We start from the raw sequence: 21,098 nt of genomic DNA on the forward strand, positions 1-21,098 counted from the left end.
AATTTGCGAAGGTTTTATTCAAAAGCGCATTAAAGCCAATTTTCTTACACAAGAACCAAGGTTTTTTAAAATTAAACTAATGGTTGCTTGATTAGACCACTAATTTTTAATTCAATCAATTCGACCGGTTCAATTGACTAATCCAATTTTTATTAAATAAATTATTAAGAACTCATAAAAACTTAAAATATATAAATTAAAAAATAGAAAAAAAGTTCAGTTTAAGCACCAATTCTAAACGATTCACTCCAAAATCGATTCAACCCTTTATCCAGACCGATTCTCAATCCAACCAGTCTAATTGACAGGTCTGATTTCAACAATCATGCCAATAACTTTAAGAATCATCCAGCCATACTTCTCTCCCTGAGACTACGGACTCTCTTCGAAAATTTAATAGGAGGAACTCCATATCAAAGCCTATAATCTTACCTCCCTCATGCAGTAGTACAATATCATCTTCAATCCCTGTCATTATTTCCCTTCCAAGCCTTAAATAATTTATCCTTTAATTACTGTCATGGCTATAAAGAGTACGGGCAAAAGGACCAAGGCAGTTGGTAATTGGGAACCCTAATTTACAAAGTGAATTGGGGAAAATGGAGGTCAATGGGATGGGATATGCGGCAAGGAAGCCGAGACATTGAGCGAAACGGAAGCCGGACCAATGTCTTGTAATATTAAAAAATTCCTGGGTTTGCTTGTTTTAGCTATGGAAGAAAATTAAGGCGGGAGTTTTTTAAAATGGCTAAAATGTTGAATAAGCTTCCATATTTTTCATTTTTATTATATACCGTAAACTATTTTTGTTTCATAACTTGCATTACATAAGTGTATCCAACATAAATATGTCAACTTAAGCCGGCGCCAAAACTGTCCTTCCCTTTTATAAAGCCTAAGTTGTAAGGAACTCCAACAAAATCAAAGAAAATTGCCTCTTTTGTTTCTTTAAAACTAACAAAATATTAGCGACACAAATCACATTGGTATCGTAATCTGTTTGTTTAGTTCCGTAGGACAAAATAAATGAACAAGTTCAATTAAATCTCACAAAACCTAGTAATAATGTAATTACAAATGACTCATCCTCTTCCATTATTCCCACCAAAATCTGATTTCAAGCTTGAACATGCTGCCTACATCTGCACGTTATTTTCATCCACTGGTTTGAATTAAGAAATGCAGATGCTTTAGATCCACTGACCATGGAAATATCCAGGGAGTGATTAAAGCTGTGCATTACCTGGAACTTTACTTCAAGATGATACAGCCTCGATGGCACTGCCTAGTGGCCAAGCAGCTTCAACAAAGGAATTGCGAAATTTCACTTTCTTTACCAATGTAATGTCTTGGTAGGGATCAAGGCCTGTCCATGAAAAGATTCCACTCTTTATAGGATCTGCATTCTGCAACTATGAAATTGTATAACTGAAAATGATCAAGTATAGGCTTACCGAATCCATCTACGAGCAGGGTGTACTGATAAACTAGATCCAAGCATAGATAAGCCTGGTTACCCACATCCACAGCTGGGTATGTTGCTTTAATATCTGTGTACTTGGTTCCACAAGCTCGTTTAGCAGCTTCTGCAAAAGAATGAGGCTGAACTGTTGCAACTGGATCAGCAGCTTTGATAAAACCAGCCTGTATTCATGAACATTTAGTTAGAATGGCAAATCAGTTTATTCCATAGTTTGTTTCAGGCAATATGATTCTTAATGAGCAATACCTCAGCAGCCCTGTCAAAGAAGAACGAAGCAATAAACAAATTCTTCTGTCCATCTCCGCCTCCCCCATTCCATATACCACCAAATGTGCACTTCATATGCATGCATGTGTCATTTATTTTAAGAGCCTTGTGAGTCACCCTCCTGCATTCTTCCATGCTTGCACCCGATGAAGGAGCTGATGCTTTATACTGATTTCCTCCATATGTATAAGTACCTTGTAAATATTTTTGCCGAACATGTTTAGTACTTCAAATGTCACAAATCGGTCAACCATAGAACAAAAAATGCTATAACTCCAAACAACTCAAAACTACTACATCATTCAAAGCATTTCAAAATTCAGGAATAGAGAGATAATTTAATGTTCCAAGTAGGAAGCTGGCAGCCAAGATTACATTTCCAGTGATCAAAGCATTAAAAAAATTTTAGCTACTGAATAGTTTTACGTCACTGTTAAACAAATCAAGACATACCATCAAAACCCTCCAAGATGCAAGGGTTGCCAGAATCATCAGATGCCTTCAAAATTTCTGCTCGAGCTGCCAATAGGCCATAGCACAAATAACTGTATGCAAAAAATCCAAAAGAATATTTAACAAAAGCTTATAATTAAAATATAATGGTTTCATTATTCTACAGAGCTATACAAATGACTGAAAAAAACATGTCTGATAAAATTGATTGCTGTTGGAATCACAACCATAAAATCTCCTTTTTCTCCATTTCAAATCATTAATAGAATCATAAAACCAACTTATCAAAATGAAAGAGAGAAACCTGTGAACATAGAGGTAATATTTTGATCCCTTCAGATACATTTCATTTACATAATTGTCCTGTCCTGCTGGTACACTTGGAGCATTTGAAGCAGCTTCCTTGGAGATGGCATAAGCCATTTGCACAGATCCGCCACCAAGATCAATTATGCCAACTGTGTCTTTGTATGTCCCTCCCAACTTCCCCAATAGGTAATTTATTGTAACCTGAAATAGAAGGTGGCAGTTAAGAAACTCAGAATGAGGTCACAGTTTCAACCAGTAGGAAAGTTTGCAGTGGATCCAGATCTTTGACTGGTTGTTCCTCCCTATAGATAAAGAAGAGTCTAGCTTCATTACAAAATGTAAATATTTGCTCATACGGAAAAAACCACAAACTATAGCCATGTATGTGTCCATTTATATATCTATATCACCCAACCTTTAGAGCATTCTTGTTTGTTACCACAGAGAAGACCTCAAGGATCTCCCCTTCGAATTGACTATCATCATATAATCATCTTGAGTAAGACTGATAAATGCTGACCAGCTATAGCATGTAAAAGCGTCCTCTAGGAAAATATTTATAGGAATAAAGTGAAATTTGATGACAATCTACCACAACAAAAGGGAGCCTGATCAAGCATGCAACAAAATGCATTGTACAGCACACTTGACATATTTTCCCTACAATCAATCTTGTTAAGGAAAATTACTTTAAGCTCAAAATAAAAGCAAAGTATAAAAGTAAAGAAATTCAGCAAAACATACCCACTCATAAGAACCTTCTTGGGTGCCATCCAGAATCTTAACACCGTTTGCCTCAGATTTGAGGGTACTTCTATCTTTCAGAAGTTCTCTAACCTATATAAGTATTTAAAAAGTCATTCGCATGAGGAAATGGACAAATAACGTGAACATAGACCAAATGCTTCCAAATATAGAATTACCGCTTGCAAAATTCTGTCAGCTGCATCTCCTTCTAGTGCCCTCAGACCTGCAGTTGCCTACGCAACATTTAAAGTACCAGTCTTCAGCAATTCAAAGGACTTAGAATTCAAAAATACGCATGACTGAAGGATCTAAGTATACCAACCCCAACTCTAACAGGAGTTTTTGATCGCAAATCTAGTGGCACAACACTTTCTGCCTTGTCTAGAAGAGAAAGTAAAGACTTCGCTGCAGCCTGTGGATCTTTTGCATAGGAGCTCAAACCCGGTTTAAGCTGCAACAAAACAAACCACATAAAATCAATTAATGCATGGAATACAATCGCAGAGATTCAAGAAAAAGCTTCGTCTAGAACATACAAATAAATGGAAATTTTAAAAATACCAACTAACTGATGCTAGAAAATTCTCCTTTAGTCCCAATAGTAAAATCCTCTTTTAAAGCATGCAAATTCAGATTTTACATTAAAATATGCCCGTAAAGTACATTTTCTTCTTAAAAAAGCTAAAAAGAACACATGCAACAAAAAGTATTACTTTAAAGGTGCATTTTCACTAAAACTCCAGATTTAACAATATATTTATATCCTGGAAGTCAATCCCTAGGAATCTAATTCATTTCTAAATGACAACAAAAATTGTGGTAAAAAATAACAGTATATATTAAATAAAATCCACTAACATAATTAAAGCACTTGAATTATCATTTCAAAGCTTTATTTTACTCTCAAAATTCCAAATTTTAATCTTTCGCTTCTAAATTTAAACATATAATTAGAACATAGAAAATCAAATCCTACTTAAAAGATTCGAACAAATTCAACATTAAATATATAAATAATGTCACCAAAACGATTAAAGAGAAAAACAAATGATAATAAAATTCCCCCTTACGTTAATCCACATTCTAAATGAATAAGTAATTTGCGTTTCTTAAAAACTAAAAGGAATAATTAAAAACGTAAAATCTGGCCAGAATATATATTTTGAAAAAGATTGGCAGTTCAAAAGGCTCTAATTCCTAGCAAATCTATCAACAAAATACTACAATTACATTAGCACTCAAATTATCGTTTTGTAAACCTGCATTACAGGCCAATATATTTTTCAGCTTTAAAAAATATTGTAGAATTATAGGAAAATAATTTACCTGTTCAAAAAGCTCTAATTCAGAGCCAATTGGAACAAGATCCAAATTCTGATCAAAACAATAAACATGAACTCGACTCCCGGAACTCCCCGCATCAAAAATCACCGCATAATTCCTATTCCCTCTCGAATTCGCCCCCACTTTCCTGCTATTGATCTCGATCTCCTCCATCACGGCCGTATCCGTAGAAGATTTCCCCGGCATGACATACAAAACAAAGGTTACGAGCAAGATAGGGATGGCGATCACCAGCAAAACGCCTCGATATCTATGGATCTGGTCGGAGATGGAGTCGTGTCTCGCCAATGAACGCTTCATCTTTTCAGGGTGATCCGTGGTCCCGTTTCCGGTGGGGGATATTGCGCCTCCGTTTGCAAAGGACTCGAATAACTCGGCCGAGGATGGTGTTCTGTACCGGATCTTTCCGTTCCCGGAAGAAGTCGGTAATGACTCCAGATCTTCCAGTTTTCTGGATTGGGGGTATTTTCAAATTTATAATGAAATGAAAAAAAAAAAAGAATTAGCCGATCAAATAAGTTATTGATATTGAAAGGATTGGAAGAGGAAAAGAAATGTGGATCACATGGGAAAAAAAAAGAAAAAAAAGAAAAAAAAAAGGGGGGGCGGGAATGGGAATGAGAAAGAAAAGAAAAGAAAGGAGCTAATGTAGTGATAGTGACTTTGGGAGGAAGGGAGGGGAAGGAAAGGGACGGCGAGAGATTAGGGAGGGAGGGAGGGAGGGAGAAATTAAACGTAAAGAGGAGGATTCATTATTTGCTAAGCTAGATCCAGGCCCAGCCGTATATCAATCACCGCATGTGTTAAAAATAAATACATCTATTTTTGTTCTATATGAAATAAAAAGAATTTAGAAGTTGAATTTAGACAATATTGGAAATTTTCAAAATAAAAAAAAAAAGAGAGACATATTTCAGTGTTTTAACACTATTGCTTGTTTTATATTTCAAATTTATGTTTTTAATAGAATGTATTATTTTTATATTTACGATATTTATACCATAGAAACTGAATTTCCATAAAATGAAATTTTAAAATGGTAATGAAAACTGAAATGTCTCTTTTTTTGGTTAAATATTTTTGTCGGTAAAGAATTTATTTTTTCTGTAATTAGTAGTATAATATTATCAGGTGACGCCAAAGGAAATGCTTGTTTTGGTTTACACAAACACTTGTATTTATTTTTGATATTTCATTTTTATACTGAATTAATTAATTAATCAATCAAAATTAATAATACAATATAATATATATCTCCACTTTAAATACAGATCCAATATATTATATATTATAAAAACTCAATACATAAAAAATTAATTAATTAATTTATAAATATTCTTGAGCTTAAATTTTTTATCATAATAAGTTCAGATTTTATGATTGTTTCTTTTAGTAATATTATCTTTAATATTCGAACTTACATTCTTTTCTTAAGAATACAATATATCTTACCAATATATCGAACCACTTATTGAATATTTAATATATTTTTTAATAATTTTAAGCCATATATGCGTTAACGAGTTTAAGCTCTTACAGTAATTTTTTCTTCTTACTTGTATGTAAGAAACCTATACAAATTTAACCAGATTTATTTGATTGCATAATAAATTTTAAAAATAATTTTTGAAATTAATCATTTAAACATCTTTAATCATAATTAAATATTAATCGTGCGTAAAAAATCAAATATCAGGAAATAAGAAGCCACAAAACATTAACTCTGAAATTCGTATATAAGATAACCAAACTTCTTGATGCCTGCAATATTTTATGAATAGAATCAAACAATTTACATGAGAAACGCTAGGCAGTGGCTGGAAAACACAATTATACTTTAATTCTCAAAAAATGATAAAAATTTATTTTAATCTTTTAAAAATTATAAAGATATAGACTATTAAAATGATAAAATTATATTTTTATTATAAAATATATATATAATTTAATTTCAACCCAACAAAATTTCTCACTCTACCACCGATGTCAGGGTTATATTAATTCCAAAAAACAATGCATGCAATACTTGGATAAGTTGTGTATGATGCATGAGCATGCATTCAATCCGCTACGTTTAACATATGGATCCAACCAAACATAAGAAAGCAGAAAAAGATAGTACACGAGAAGAATGTTTTCTCCATATAATCCATAGAAATGTTGGAGATAAATGGATGCCATCGGAATTGAACAATTGGAAAAAGAACAAAAATACATAAAATGTTCTTTGCATAAACATTGGGCTTATCTATTGTCGTTATGGCAGCCATGCAAACTTTGTTATGCCACCTTACGCTCTCTTTGGTTTCCTTGTTTTCTTTGCTTTCTTCACTGGCGGCAGTGGGGGGAAGAAAAGTCGGAACACCCATGCTGCTAATATAGCTCCGATGAATGGACAGATCCAGTAAACATAAAACTGATCCCATGTGTTGTGCCAATTGTTTACATATGCCCAACCAAAGGCCTGCAACATGATTCACCATTACTAAGCTTTAAATGATGTCTTCACCAGTAAGAAATCATTACTTTTTCGATAAGAAAAGTAGGACGTAATCAGTTATGAACTATAAAATCTATAAAATCATTGAAAAGTAGGAAAATGCATACTTAAGTTATGACTTTTCATTTTCCTTGAAATATTCAAGCCCAAATAGTATCCGAATATGAGTATGGGAGATATGACCCTCTAAAACTGAAGAAAATCAAACATAACGTTTGGATACTCACACCCAAGTCCTAGTAACATGATAGTATACATAAATTACATTAGAGAATAACTTTATTGGATAGAAAGTGTAATTAGTACTCAAGTCAAAGATGCAATAACAAAAGGGTAAAATAAAGTCTGAAGTCAGCAAAAAGGATTAAGATTTAAGGCAAATAAAAAAGAAAGCCACAAAAAAGAGTCTAATCTATTTGCTTTATACATAAATCTACCAGCACATGCAATTGAATAGAAAGACCGGTACACATTAACTGTCATGCTTGAAAGAGTATATGGAGAATGGCAATTGCTTATACACAAATCAAATAACAACATTAGTAGGACTTCAAATCACTATGACTGAGAAAATAGCAGACACTTGATTCTAAATACAGCAAGATTAAAACACCTTATTCTAATCAACATCAAATAATATACGGATTTCACTTGTGCAGTCTGTACCGAACCTTGCCACTTGTATTTTATTTTAATAGGAATTTGGGTCACACAACTTCTAACAATGACTCTAATCCTACATTAATTATCACGGAGATTGTCTATGGTGCAATAAAAACTAAAGGAGACTAGCTTTCCAAGAATGAATCACAAACACCAAGTTCAGTAGAAGGAACCTCATACATAGATTAGTTTATTATTTTATTACAAGTATTAGGAGATTTTATTTATGAATATTTTCTATGTTTAAGAGATTTTCTTTTCAATTAAAAATAAGAGATATTAAGAGTTATTCTTTATTTAGAGTCTTTGTTTTAGCTTCCTTAGCTTATAAGTTTTTACTTGAATAAGTAAACCTATGTAACCTCTATTTAAGAGGCCAATTGATATCAATAAAATTAGGTTAGATTAAACAAATTTTACGAGATTTAAGATTCTCTCTAACAAGTCTTAAGGTTTGGAATTCCCTTCGACAAGTTCCACTTGTTCATCATAGGTCATTCGGGAGGAAGAGGAAAAAAACCCTAAAATGATAAATGATTTGCTTGTGAATCTTCTGGTGACAAGACCCATTAGTAGGGACCATAACAATTTGGTATCAGAGCTAGAAACAATAGGTGATTCCATTACCAAAGAGGAGTTTGAGTCGTTTAAAGCAAGAATAGAATCGAAGATTGATCAGCTCATGCTGCAGATGAGAGATTTGATGATTTATAGCAGTGTTGACAAACCTGAGAGTCAACTAGAGAAGCTGGAAAACTGATCAGAGACAACGACAAGATTTTTTGTGGTTCAACGATGCACAAAGTTGGATTTCCCAACTTCTAATGAGAAGAGAACCCTCTAATTTGGTTGCACTAATGTGGAAAATTCTTTGCAAATCAAAAGATAGTCAAAATAGACAAAGTGAGTCTAGCCGCTTTTCACTTGATAGGAAAGGCTTGAGATATTATCAAATAGAGTAGGAAAAGCCTAACCATTTGTGGAAGGCATTCGAAGGATACTAAACTCTATGGTTTGGACCATAGATGCGCAAGAACCCTTTGGGGGAATTAGCAAAATTGAACCAAAGAGGATTGGTGGAAGACCATTTTTGCCAATTTCAAGAACTGTTAACCCGTGTAGATTCCATAAGACTGGATCAACAAATTAATTTGTTTATTATCTGAATAGATGTGGAGATGCAAAAACCTAAAAACTTGGTTCAGGCTATGAATCTAGCGCGAACTTTTGGGACAAAAGATCAACCAACTCAAGTTGCTGACCAGCGTATTGGGAATCAACAAGAGACTCTAGTGCTAACAAGAAAGATCCTCCTTTTATTAAAAAGTTTGACTCATGTAGAGATAACAAAATGAAGAGACAAGAGTCTTTGTTACAATTGTGATGAACCATAGCCCTTCAAACACCAATGATGTTAAGCAAAATCAAGAGGGACGTACAGAAACTAAAATATGTTTACATGCAATACTGGGCAAAAAAATGTACGAGCTATTCAATCTCGAGCTTGCAGACAAGCTCTTTTTCAGGAGGGGAGTAATGTTAGACGTTAATTAATTATTAGATTAGTTTATTATTTTATTAGAAGTATTAAGAGATTTTATTTATGAGTATTTTATGTCTTTAGGAGATTTTTTTTAATTAAAAGTATTTTAGATAGATATTAGGAGTCCTTTATTTAAAGTCTTTATTTTAGTTTCCTTAACTTAAGTTTTTTATTCAGATAAGTAAACCTATGCAACCTCTATTTAAGAGGTCAATTGGTAGCAATAAAATTGAGTCAAATTAAACAAATTTTACGAGACTTAAGATTCTCTCTAACAAGTCTTAAGGTTTGGAATTCCCTTCGACGAGTTCCACTTGTTCATCATAGGTCATTCGCGAGGAAGAGGTAAAAAATCAAGGAAAAAACCCTGATAAGACAGACAGTTTGTCTGTGAATCGTCGGTGACAAGATCCATTAGTTGAGACCGTAACAGATATCTAAATGTACTTATTCAACCTAACTAGTTTAATATGGCTTAGGTCATCATCATTGTACCACCCATATCTTAGATGCCCTAAGACTGCAGACCTCTATCCTCTAGTCAATTATTAGTTTATTACCTACTTAATATGAAAGTAAAAAACAAATGAAGTGCTTTTCAAGTACCAACAATTTTTAAAATTGGGCACAATGCATGACAGTCCAATATAAACAAATATTACAAAACATCACAACAAGTGAGAGAGGCAGAGTCAATTATATTCCAAGGAATCCAAACCAGCGTAGTAACAAGAAAGCCAGACATATCCCTAGTTGGTAAGTCAAACAACTATAGATGCTTGAAAAAGGAATAAGCTCAAGTAGCAATTTAAAGTAACAAAGGAAACAATATCACAACACGCTACGTAGGTTAGATACAACGAAAAGCAGAACAATATATGGAAAAGGAAATGCAACTTACATTGGCTGGATTCATGGAAGGTCCAGTGTAAGCAGTACCAGACATAACTATTGCTACAGTCGCAATGGCAAGCAACCATGTCTTGAAAATTTCACTCTTTGAACCTTTAAGAATGATAAAAAGAACGGCTAAAGTAATTACAAAAGTCAAAACCCCCTCAGCAATGGCTCCTGTGTGTGTATCTACTTTCAAAGACGGTGCTACTATCATGTGCTTGTACTGTTCTGGCATCACCCCTGTGATTGCCAGGGCACCACCCACAGCACCAGCGGCCTGTCAGTTGGATATTTTATTGTCAATAATGTATCTCAAAATTTAGCTAATTGTTTAATATTGTTATTCAACAGTATAGGAAGTACTCTTAGTTCATTTTTAAAAAGGAAATAAACATGGCAAGATCTCAGATTTACAGCTTAATTGAGCTATAAAGTGAAAAATAATGCCAAAACCATGTGATAAAAAAGCACATACATAAAAAATACTGACAGACAACAAAGTTACAAAAAATGAAGAATATTTGAAGGGAAAAAAAAGTAACTAAAGCTTTAAAAAAAACAGAGTAAAAATAGACTACTTTCACGCCTTGAGCTAGCAAGCAATGCATATTGTTATTGAACTGAGGGATGATTTTACAAATTATAACAATTAAGATTCTATCACTTGAATAAGTAAAGTACTGTCGTGTTAGGCAAGGCAAACTTTTTTGCTTTTCAAAAGCATATGCAGAATTAAGAAATTCAAAGGAATTTAATTTTGAAACGCACGAAGAAAATACTACAGAATGAACCTATCGAAAAGTTAAAATATTATCAGTAAAACCACAAAAATATCATATAATTTGATCTAAAAAGATAATAAAAAAGCAGATCCAGATCAAACCAAATAGAGTTCAATTTAAAAAAAAACATACAGAAAAACATGAAAAGATGACCAAAAAAGCAGAACCCAGATCAAATCAAATAGAATTCCATATAAAAAAACTCAAAAAATAGATTACAAATACATAATTACCTGAGCTGGGAACCGGAGGCCCATGGAGATAAGGCTATCTTCACCGACCCCGGCAGCATAGAAGGCAGCAGTTCCAGTAGGATTAAAGCTAGCCCCACCCAGAAATCCACCAATAATATTAAAGATGAAAACGAAAACGAAAATAATGAAGGTGATGATAACAATAGGAGCCCAAGAAATGGTTTGGACACCAATGGCGGTGGCTATCCAAGAGGTAAATAAACCAAACATTGATGAACAGAAAACCCACATGAAAGTAATCAACATATCACCAAATGCAATCTTTATTGGACCCATGGTTTAAGGTTTTATTATGTTTGCTTTGATGGATCCTTTTTTCTAGTAACAAGCAAATGGAAGAAGGGAATTTCAGAAGAGAACTTTGGTTTGTTGAATGTGTGGAGAGGGAGAAGAGAAGTAGAGCCGAGATTGGTATTAGTGTGGGATTTTTTTTTTTCTTTGCCAAATCACAGACAGAAGATGTTTCCAAATATACGCAGCTTTTTTTTATTTACTTGCTCTGTTCTGTCTTTTTTACTTCTTGCCCTTTAAAAATGAAGGAAAAAAAAGTCAGCTTTTAGAATTTGTCTTAATCCTATTTAAATATTCATTTTTCTAGAGCCTTTTAAATTTTTTTATTTGAGATAAATTATTAAAATAGTTAATTTTTTTAACTCAAGTTATATTTTAGTTACTTATATTTAAAATATTACGCTTTAATTATTTGCATTAATACGTTATAATATTTTAGTCACTGAGCCGTTAATTATCGTTAACGGTATAACAGTAAATTCATGTGACGCATTAAATCATCCTTTAAAATAAAAAACTTAGGTTAATTATACAATTGGTTCCTATATTTTTTCATTTTGAGCAATTTAATTTTTTTCTTTTATGTTCTTTTAACTCTTTTTTTTCATTCTTTTTTGCTTCTCCCTCTGTTTTCCTCTATTCTCTATCTATTTTAAAGTAGTTTTTCTATATTGTCCATTTGTTAAAACTTTTTTATGTTTATGAAAAAAGAAAAGGCGAAAACTGAAATCAAAATAAAACTTATTTCGCATATTCTCACCTCACAGTTACAACTCATCATCATCTATCATCGCTTTAATGAACCAATTTGGATCTCTCAATGACCTAGTCCACAAGCTCGTCTCACTTGAAGACCTCGCCAGTCGTGACTTATGGCTACCCACTATCGACAAAGTTTCCCAAACACGTTCCCTTAACCTCCTAATCAACCCCCACGACTACATTATTTATCTTACCTACAACATGATCACCCTCTCAAAACTACCTTATTTCATTAATTCTTCAAACGAGCTTTACACTCTCAATGACTAAAACGACCACCATGCGAAACTTACCTTCAACTTTACCCAAACCAGTTTGGTTCCATGCTCCCTTTCTCTCTTCGGTTCATCCAGGATCGATGTAACGCCCCGAATTTTGGGCCTAGAAGTTCTGGGTTTTGAGTGTAGTGACAGTGAGAAGGTCGTACACATGAGTTAAGTTGTGCGTTTTAATATAAGAATAGGCTTACTGGTCTAGTGGTTGAGTGAGTGTTAATGAACTTTGGGGTTCTAAGTTCAAGTTTTGCGTGCGCTCTCTGGATGAATTTTTTCTTTTTAAGTTTTTTTCTACTACTTGTTTTTATTTCATTTTATTTGATTGTAAATTATTTTTTGTTATCTTTATTTTTATTTTTGGTCTTTTTTTGGATGTTCTTCTTTCTTTTCTTTTGGGGGGTTTTCTTTGGCTTTTCTTTTAGGATTGTTGTGATTGCTTGGGAAACGTTTCATCTGCGGCCACTAGAATTACGTTCCTCCATCATCATTTCCAATCGCATAATAGGTGTGGGATTAGAAACCTTATCTTCTCATTATCGTTTTTACAAATTTTTTGTTTAGAATATTTTGTTTATGTGTTAACCCGAAGATTTTGGGTTATAAACATTGGAAGTGAGGAGAAACAGCCACTTTTTGATATATTTTGATAGGGCAAAGATTAGAGATGGTTCCAATGGCTTAGATGGTGGTTTTAAGCTGTTTTGGGGGTGGTTTCGTGACCTCCCCGATGACCACACGGGCGTGTACCGAGGCACACAACCATGTAGATTTGGGAACTGGGGTTTCAAGCCAAATTGGGTGTCACACGGTCGTGTAGCCGATTTGGGAATTTTCTCAGAATTCACACGGCCGTGTCTAGTGGGCATACGGGCGTGTGAGACCCTCATACGGCCATGTCTGCCCTGCACCTTATTTTAGTAAAATTGGACAATGAGTTACACGGCCTGGTCACATAGTCGTGTCCCTACTTCACATGGGCGTTTGCCTTTGTCACACGGTCCTGTGCTACCCTACGCATGGCGTATGGCCCTACTTTGTCAAATTTTGGTTTTAGGACAAATATAGGTGTAAATGCGACTCTATGTGTTCCAACCCTCGACTAAGCCTTACTGAGGGTAATTTTGACTCCGATCTGGGCTTGATATGTATGTATTTGTGATTGGTTATGTGATAAGCTTGATACTGAGTTCGAATTATGAGTGTGCACATGTTTGATTTTATGACTGACTGACTGACTGGATGTGAGTGACTGCTTTTGAATGATTGTCTAAAATTGTCGTTCTGTTCTGTATGTTTGACTGCATACACACATTCATGTGCATAAAGTGTTTCGGGTGGGATGTTGAAGAGAAGGGAGATTGAAATTGACTGAACTGGTAGTTGATTTGCTAGTTGTTAGCCCGTAATACCCAGAGGGTCGTGGGCAATCCCAATACCCTGAGGGTCGTGGACTTTACTGATATCGGTATAGCGGATTACCGTATTGCACTATACCGCATGTATGTTAGCTACACTATGTACCATTAACTGAACTGGCAGCTTCACTGCAACCTATTGGTATAGCGGATTATCGCATTACACTGTACTGCATGTACGTTACCTACGCTATGTACCACTATCTGATCTGGCAGTTCATACTGCATGTCTATACCGCGGTTTATTGCATTACACAGTACAACTTATACGCTAGTTTTGCTACGTAATATACATGACTGGCAATTTATCTGCATACTGTTAGCCCCAATACCCAGAGGGTCGAGGGCAGTCCCAATACCCTGAGGGTCGTGGACATTGCTGATGGCCATAGTTGTCAGGTAACCCAGGATGACATCATATGGAGTGTAGAGATGGATGGGTTTTTCGAGGTCCTATATGGAGTGATTGGTTGGATGAGTTTAATAGCTCTTGTAGGAGTGATGGGGGACAGAGAGATATGTTGGCTGGATGGGTGGGTCCTTTTATAACCAATTTGCATTCATGTGCACCTGATTGATCTGTTTGACTGAAAAGAACATATGTGTTCCTACGTAAACTTTGCATGCTCTGATCGTATTTGACTAACTGGATTGAATCTTGTGACTGAATGAGGATTACTAATAAAGTGACTGAATGGCACGTGAGACTGTGTGTGTCTAATTGTCCCGTAAGACTGAAAAATACTTACTGTATGTCTTTGATTTTGGGTGTTTATGCTCAACTGTCATCTGCCAGTAAATTTGATATATATACATATATCGGCTGGTTTTGAATATTTTTGTAAGTGTGTTCTGTTTCTGAAGTGTTTCTAGATCTATAGATAATGGGTTTAGATCTCACATTGAGCTCGAGTAGCTCACCTCCTCTTCTGTTTCCCCTTTCAGGTATAGTTCTAGATTTTGTTGATGGGTTTAGTACGCGGAGGTCTCGGACAATCTTGGAGAAATGAACTATAAGTTTAATTGCTAATTGGTTTTAGTTTGAACTGTAAAGCTTTAAACTGTGGTACAACTTTCGTTATATGCTATATGCTATATTCATATATTTTAGACTAATAATTTTTCAGACAGAATTTTAAAACGATTATTGGTTTTTGGTTTGCTATGAAATAAATGTTCTTAAGTAATAAAGAGGTTTATTTTTTGTAAATTTTTCTCACGACCACTTCAGTGATTAATGTAGCATCTTGGATTCGGTCTAGATTTCTAGGCCGGGTTTGGGGTGTTACATTTGACTTCTAATCAAGCTTGCTTAGGAATACCTAAGAAGGTTTAGATCAATTTTATTGTTTGCTTACTTTTATTCGTCAGAAAATAAAAGAAAAGGAAATGAATAATTTACACAACTCTATAAAAGTTTGGAAACTGAAAATATTTATTTTGAATATAAAGAATTCAATTTATGTTTAGATTTTATTAAGGATGTGGTTTTTTATATTGATTATTTAGATCCAATTTTAGATTCAAAATTAGGTTATATTCAAATCGAGATTTGATTAAGAATTATTGATATTTAGTTTTCAGTGAAAATTAATTTAGAAATCATGTGAAATAAACAAGGACTTCATTTATTTGGTGGGCAAAGATTATTTTTCTATAGTGAAGAATATAAGAAGAGAGGAAAATAAAGGTGAAAAAGAAAAGGAAAATAAATAAATAAAAAGAAAAAATAAATTGTTGAAAAAAATAAAAGCATAGGGACTAATTTTAACAAATGAAAAACATAGAAAAATAAGTTTAGTACCAATAAAGGCCCATTTTCAAAATTATTTATGGAAATGGATCGTTTCTAAAAATAATAATAGGTATGGACCAAAAACTCAAAAACGCACTAACATAGACGCGTTTTTAGGGGATAACCTAGAAAAACGCTTCCACGTCAACACTTTTTTTCTTGTGTCAGGCAAAAGCGTGTTAACTGGATGCGCTTTTGGCCATGTAATCCCCAATGGGTTATTTGCAAATTAGGGCCTAGGTTTAATATTTTTGGGTTTGATTAAGGTTTAAGAAAATTTAAATTAGGATATTGGGTTTTTAATTGTTTAGGGCTTTAGGGTTTAAATTTTTTAATTGCTAAGTATTGTTTTGGGAAAAAATAATTTTGACAAGATGGGTTCTGAAAAAATAAATTTGACATGATGTGTTCTGAAAAAATTATTTTGACGAGATGGATTTTGTTTTTTCTTTTTTAAAACACTCTTAGTAGGATGCACAGTCAGTAATAGTACAGAAAAAGCTTCCAACTGGACGCTTTTTTTGTACCGATGATTCTGAAAAAATAAATTTGAGAAGATGGTTCTGAAAAATATCTCGAAATTCCCGGGAAATCTAATAGTGGGGGTTGAAAAACTCCAAGCAGGATGCACTGTCAGCTAAAGTACTGAAAAGGCTCCTAGCTGGACGCCCTTTTTAGTAGTGCTAGTGATAGTGCATCCTTCTTGGAGCATTTTTCCCTACAAATTTTAACCGTTACTATCTGGAGAATTATACATAAATGAGCATCTCACTATCCCTTAGGCTATAAATGACCTAAATTTTATTCTCTGGTTGCATAAGTTACAGCAAGAGAAATTGAAAAAGTTCAGAAGAATAAAATTGAAGAAATTGAGAAGGTATAAGTTGATTTTCGTGTTAATATTTATACGAATCATTATATTTTTGTATAATATTTTTTTTAATTTCTTTTGATAGATAATTTGGTTGAAAATGAGTAGACGCATTAGTGCTGTTATTTACTACGACGGTGAGATCGTAACACCGAGAATGATGTTTTTTTTTATCAGAGAACATAACACGAATGGTTTTTAACTAGAACATAGAATTGATAGAACTTCATAAAAGAATTAGGCATAAAATCTTCGGAACGATGCCAATGAGAGTTTTGTCTATTAAGTATCGATTTTATGCTTCGGTTGCTCCTGTGACATATGACTCATTTGATATCAAAGGTGCTCATGGCTTGGAGACGATGGTGCAAACTCACCTTGTTAGTGGATCACTCTATTTTGCATTATATATGGAATTTTCAAGGTGAAATGAAGTATTTGTGACTTTAACATCTACTACTATTCAAGAGGAATACACGGCCCTTGTCTAACACTCTGTTAATGAGAGGCAGAATACAGAACCGTCTGTTTTTTGTGGCAAGACAAAATATACCACCCCTGCACGACACTTCCCTAGTGGATGGGACATGCAACTCGGTAGGTCGATGTTCAATACTAGAAATACTTACAGGGGAATGGCATCAACTTCTGGTGGTTGGCAATCTATATCTGATTGGGGACGTTCTGAAATATGCATGAGAAGAGATGATACACTCCCTACGACGTCCATCGGCGATGGGACCTCCTACATGGTAGATGTTGGTAGGTTGGATGATGAGTCTTATGTGGATCCACTCCGAGAGCCCAGTGCCGATGATGCAGAAGTTGCATTATTTTCTAAATTGAAGTCTGTTCCAACCGAACCTGAAGACGGTGAAGGGGGTTCAAATGAAGAAGAAGATCCATAATTCACGGCGTACTCGCCTCCAACCCACATTCATAATGTTGATTTATTGATAGATGATGCATTGGAGTTTCTAGATCTACCACACAAGAGGTGTGGCCACACAAGTTCGTCATTGGATTCGGGTGACTTGGAAATTGGTAAGGATTTTTCAGTAAAAATTGAAGCAATATAGCATCAAGAACGGAGTTAACTACCACGTGGTTAAATCCAAATCCAAGAAGTTTGAGGCCAAGTGTGCAGTGTAAGATGATACATTTTCATGAAAAATCATGAATTTAGTTAAGAAGAGGACAGGGTTGTGGGAGATAAAGAAGTTCACCAGTCTGTATACGCGTGTTGCCTTTAGTACAGTATCATTGGGTGTTTAGGGTTTTTGAATATTACTATTATTATTTAATATTGTATTATTTAATGTACTCGTAGGGTGACAGGTGTTTCACAATATCATCCCAAGCCAGATTCGAAAATGATAGCAGACTTAATACTACCGATGATAAAAACGGATTCCAAGACTGTTGTGTCAGTCTTACTTGCTGATATTCGTAGCCAATTCAACTATATGCCTTCTTACCACAAGGCTTGGATAGCTAAGTAGAAGGAGTTAGAGAATATGCATTGTGGGTGAAACGCTTCATACAATTAGGTGTGGAAGTGGTGTCAGTGTTAGAGAGGTAAGTCTCAGGTTACGTAATAGACCTTGAAACAGGTTCTGCGTACTACAACGGACGCTTGCTCCGTGGATGCCAAGTGTTCAAACGTCTATTTTAGAGTTTTAAGTAATGTCAGGACGCATTTTAGTACTGCAAGCCATTGGTACAAATTGACGGTATCTTTATGTATGGTAGATATACCCATCAGCTATTGCTTGCTGTGGTACAGGATGGTGATGAGAAGATCATTTCAATTGCGTTTGCAATAATATCGAAGAAGTCCGGTAACGACTGAGATTTCTTTCTTTCTAGGTTGAGGAGGCATGTCTGCCCCCAACCTCATATTTGCGTCATATTAGATCGAGGCCTTAAAATACTAACCACAATTGAATAACAGGGAAGCCTCTAGGATTGCACCCACCATCAGTATTGTTTAAGGTACGTTACGTCTAACTACTACGAGCAATATCAGTATAATGCTGAACGACGACAAATGACCAACATAGGTATTTAATCGCTACCAATATCATTTGGTTTGTAATATTCAATTTCTTTTGAATGAAAAAGTGGTATGTAATTATCACTATCCACTTATATTGATAGGGTACGAGATCAATAAGGACCATTTTCATGATATGTTAGTGATTTTACGGTCAATTAACAATCAAGGTTCAAACTACCTCTATAACATATCTTTCGATCAGTGGGCACAATCATACGACGGCGGCTTACAATATGGTCAAATGACTTCAAACCTGGCAGAATGTTTCAATTATGTTTTAAAAGGAACGCATTATTTGTTGATAACCTTGATTGTGAAGGAGACATACTTCCCTTTGGCGGCACTGTTCTTAAAGTGAGCAACGGGTTATAAAGGCTAAATACAGGGAGATTATGTATGGTACCGGAAGGTACTGCAATAAATGAATAAGGCTAAGGTGCTAGCCAACTCCATACACGCAGTGTGTCACGATCGTGACAACCTATGGTTTCTGGTGACAGATTTTGCCAGATCGAACTAAGGTATTACTGGCGGACAATATCATGTATACTTCAGAAAAAGGACTTGCGACTTTGGGAGGTTTTACACACTTCGTTATCTATACGCTCATGTAATTGCAGCTTGTCAGAATCTCCGTTTGGATCCCATGAGCTATGTCGATGAAGTGTACAAATTAGAATACATGTACAACATATGGAACATGTATTCCCACAAATCCCAGATGAACGTAAGTGGTCTTCTATATCGCTTACTCCATTTAAGTTATTATCGGATAGAGAATTGCGTCGCAAACCAAAAGGTCGACCGTTTTCGACTAGAATATGTAATAATATGGATATATAGGAAAGAACGAGCCAATAAAAGTTATGCGGGTGGTGTAAGAACCCAAGTCATACAATGCCAACATGTCCATATCGAGAGAACTTTTAATTTATTAAATGAAACAATAAAAAATAATTTGTACAAAAATATTCAAAAGAGCTTCTATTTTATTAAATGAAATAATAGTAAAATAATTTGTTTCAAAAGAATTTCTATTTTATTAAATGAAACAATATTAAAATAATTTGTACAAAAATATTCAAAACAACTTCTATTTTATTGGATGAAACAATTTAAAAATAATTTGTACAAAAATATTAAAAAATAAACCAATGCATATGCCGGTCGGAATCAGTGCCACATGGGGGTGGTCGACGGTTACGTGCTAGATTCCTTCTTGGTTCAGCTTCCGGCCGAGGTTGTAATTGTTTTGGATCAGCTTCTGGTTGTGAGTGTTGGAAAGATGACCTACCTTAATAGAACAAAGATCACAGATGTGTTTGCATCACCCACGGCGAATGAGTGTAACCGGCTTGAATCCCATAAGGAGATAGAAATTGGAAATGAGTTGAGTTCCCTAACGGTGCCTCATGATAATGACTTATATATTGTCGGTTGATTCGGAGTTATCGAGAAATGAGATACACCGGGCCATACATTCTAACCTGGCATAGGAGTGGATATATATATATATATATAAGGGTTATGATACATATAAGAGTTAGGATACGCACCTTGTATAATTTGAAGGTGTAGTGGTGTGGGCATTGTCGCTTGCTCCGTTGGGGCCGGTAATTGTGTGGGCCCTTTTAATGGGCCCGCATTGCCATCCATTGTCTTTGGATTTAAGGGGCCCCGTCGTACCCTTTCACAATAATTTGTCGACCCCTCTTCTCTTCCGAAAGTAAATATGGCTTGCTATGGATCTTAAACCATGGCATGTAATCTGGATCATACACTAACTCCGAAACGATAATTGGTTCACGAGTAGGTATATTATCATACCAATTTACCCACATTTCAATATATTCCGAGTGGAAGAGCAGCCAATGCGTATCTAATTGCCATTAGTCAATTTTGTGTTCATCATCGAGCACCTCAGGTGCCACGAAAATCGGTTGTCAAAATTTGAATTGCCGCATCCGTCTGGTGCATCTCGACGGTAGCATAGCTGACCAATAGGACCCTAACGTGCCAGATGTTCGGATTATGTAGGAATTCATCCGAAATTACTGCTCGAATTATCGGATCCTCATATGGTGTCCATTGAAACTATATGAATGTGATAAAAATATTAGTTATATACATGATACTAAATACTAAATACAAAATCAACTATGTTATGTATATTTAGTTCAAAATGAAATAAATACTTATATGCGCTTCCGACCGTTGGTCTAATAGAAACTGTATATCTTTAAGAACAATAGGAATTCCTTTGTAACTCAGCGAATGGTTCCACCTATTTAAATAAAATTTTAGTATAAAATTTTATTTTAAATCTATTTAATAATTGTAAAATCTAATATAGATTTTACCTTGTTATGAGTGAGAATGTATACAGGT

General features: G+C 34.7%; 2 protein-coding genes across 3 annotated transcripts; both read right to left on the minus strand.

The window, feature by feature from the left end:
- Positions 1-921: 921 nt before the first annotated feature.
- Positions 922-5,391, minus strand: LOC107892437 (apyrase 2-like). 2 transcript variants are annotated; one of them, XM_016817525.2, is made up of 10 exons: positions 4,586-5,391; positions 3,582-3,710; positions 3,436-3,492; positions 3,257-3,349; positions 2,508-2,713; positions 2,204-2,295; positions 1,730-1,944; positions 1,455-1,644; positions 1,244-1,366; positions 922-1,162 (listed from the first exon to the last, which is right to left on the minus strand). In XM_016817525.2, exons 1-9 carry the CDS (start codon positions 4,901-4,903, stop codon positions 1,257-1,259), a joined length of 1,410 nt encoding a protein of 469 aa, XP_016673014.1. In that variant the 5' UTR covers positions 4,904-5,391; the 3' UTR covers positions 922-1,162; positions 1,244-1,256.
- A 1,331-nt stretch (positions 5,392-6,722) lies between these two features.
- On the minus strand, positions 6,723-11,788 carry LOC107892452 (aquaporin SIP1-2). The gene is made up of 3 exons (XM_016817537.2): positions 11,222-11,788; positions 10,211-10,483; positions 6,723-7,067 (listed from the first exon to the last, which is right to left on the minus strand). Exons 1-3 carry the CDS (start codon positions 11,516-11,518, stop codon positions 6,894-6,896), a joined length of 744 nt encoding a protein of 247 aa, XP_016673026.1. The 5' UTR covers positions 11,519-11,788; the 3' UTR covers positions 6,723-6,893.
- Positions 11,789-21,098: the final 9,310 nt, after the last annotated feature.

Source organism: Gossypium hirsutum, chromosome A11 (assembly GCF_007990345.1).
Source record: "Gossypium hirsutum isolate 1008001.06 chromosome A11, Gossypium_hirsutum_v2.1, whole genome shotgun sequence".
NCBI classification, from domain to species: Eukaryota; Viridiplantae; Streptophyta; class Magnoliopsida; order Malvales; family Malvaceae; genus Gossypium; species Gossypium hirsutum.

Excerpts from the sequence above, each read along its gene's own strand:
- LOC107892437 (XM_016817525.2), bottom strand. The coding sequence starts at position 4,903 with ATGAAGCGTTCATTGGCGAGACACGACTCCATCTCCGACCAGATCCAT. Across the intron at positions 3,493-3,581 it reads AAACTCCTGTTAGAGTTGGG|GCAACTGCAGGTCTGAGGGC; the intron begins GTTGGTATACTT and ends AATGTTGCGTAG. Across the intron at positions 3,350-3,435 it reads CTGACAGAATTTTGCAAGCG|GTTAGAGAACTTCTGAAAGA; the intron begins GTAATTCTATAT and ends ATACTTATATAG.
- LOC107892452 (XM_016817537.2), bottom strand. The coding sequence starts at position 11,518 with ATGGGTCCAATAAAGATTGCATTTGGTGATATGTTGATTACTTTCATG. Across the intron at positions 10,484-11,221 it reads GCCTCCGGTTCCCAGCTCAG|GCCGCTGGTGCTGTGGGTGG; the intron begins GTAATTATGTAT and ends TCCAACTGACAG. Across the intron at positions 7,068-10,210 it reads CTTCCATGAATCCAGCCAAT|GCCTTTGGTTGGGCATATGT; the intron begins GTAAGTTGCATT and ends ATCATGTTGCAG.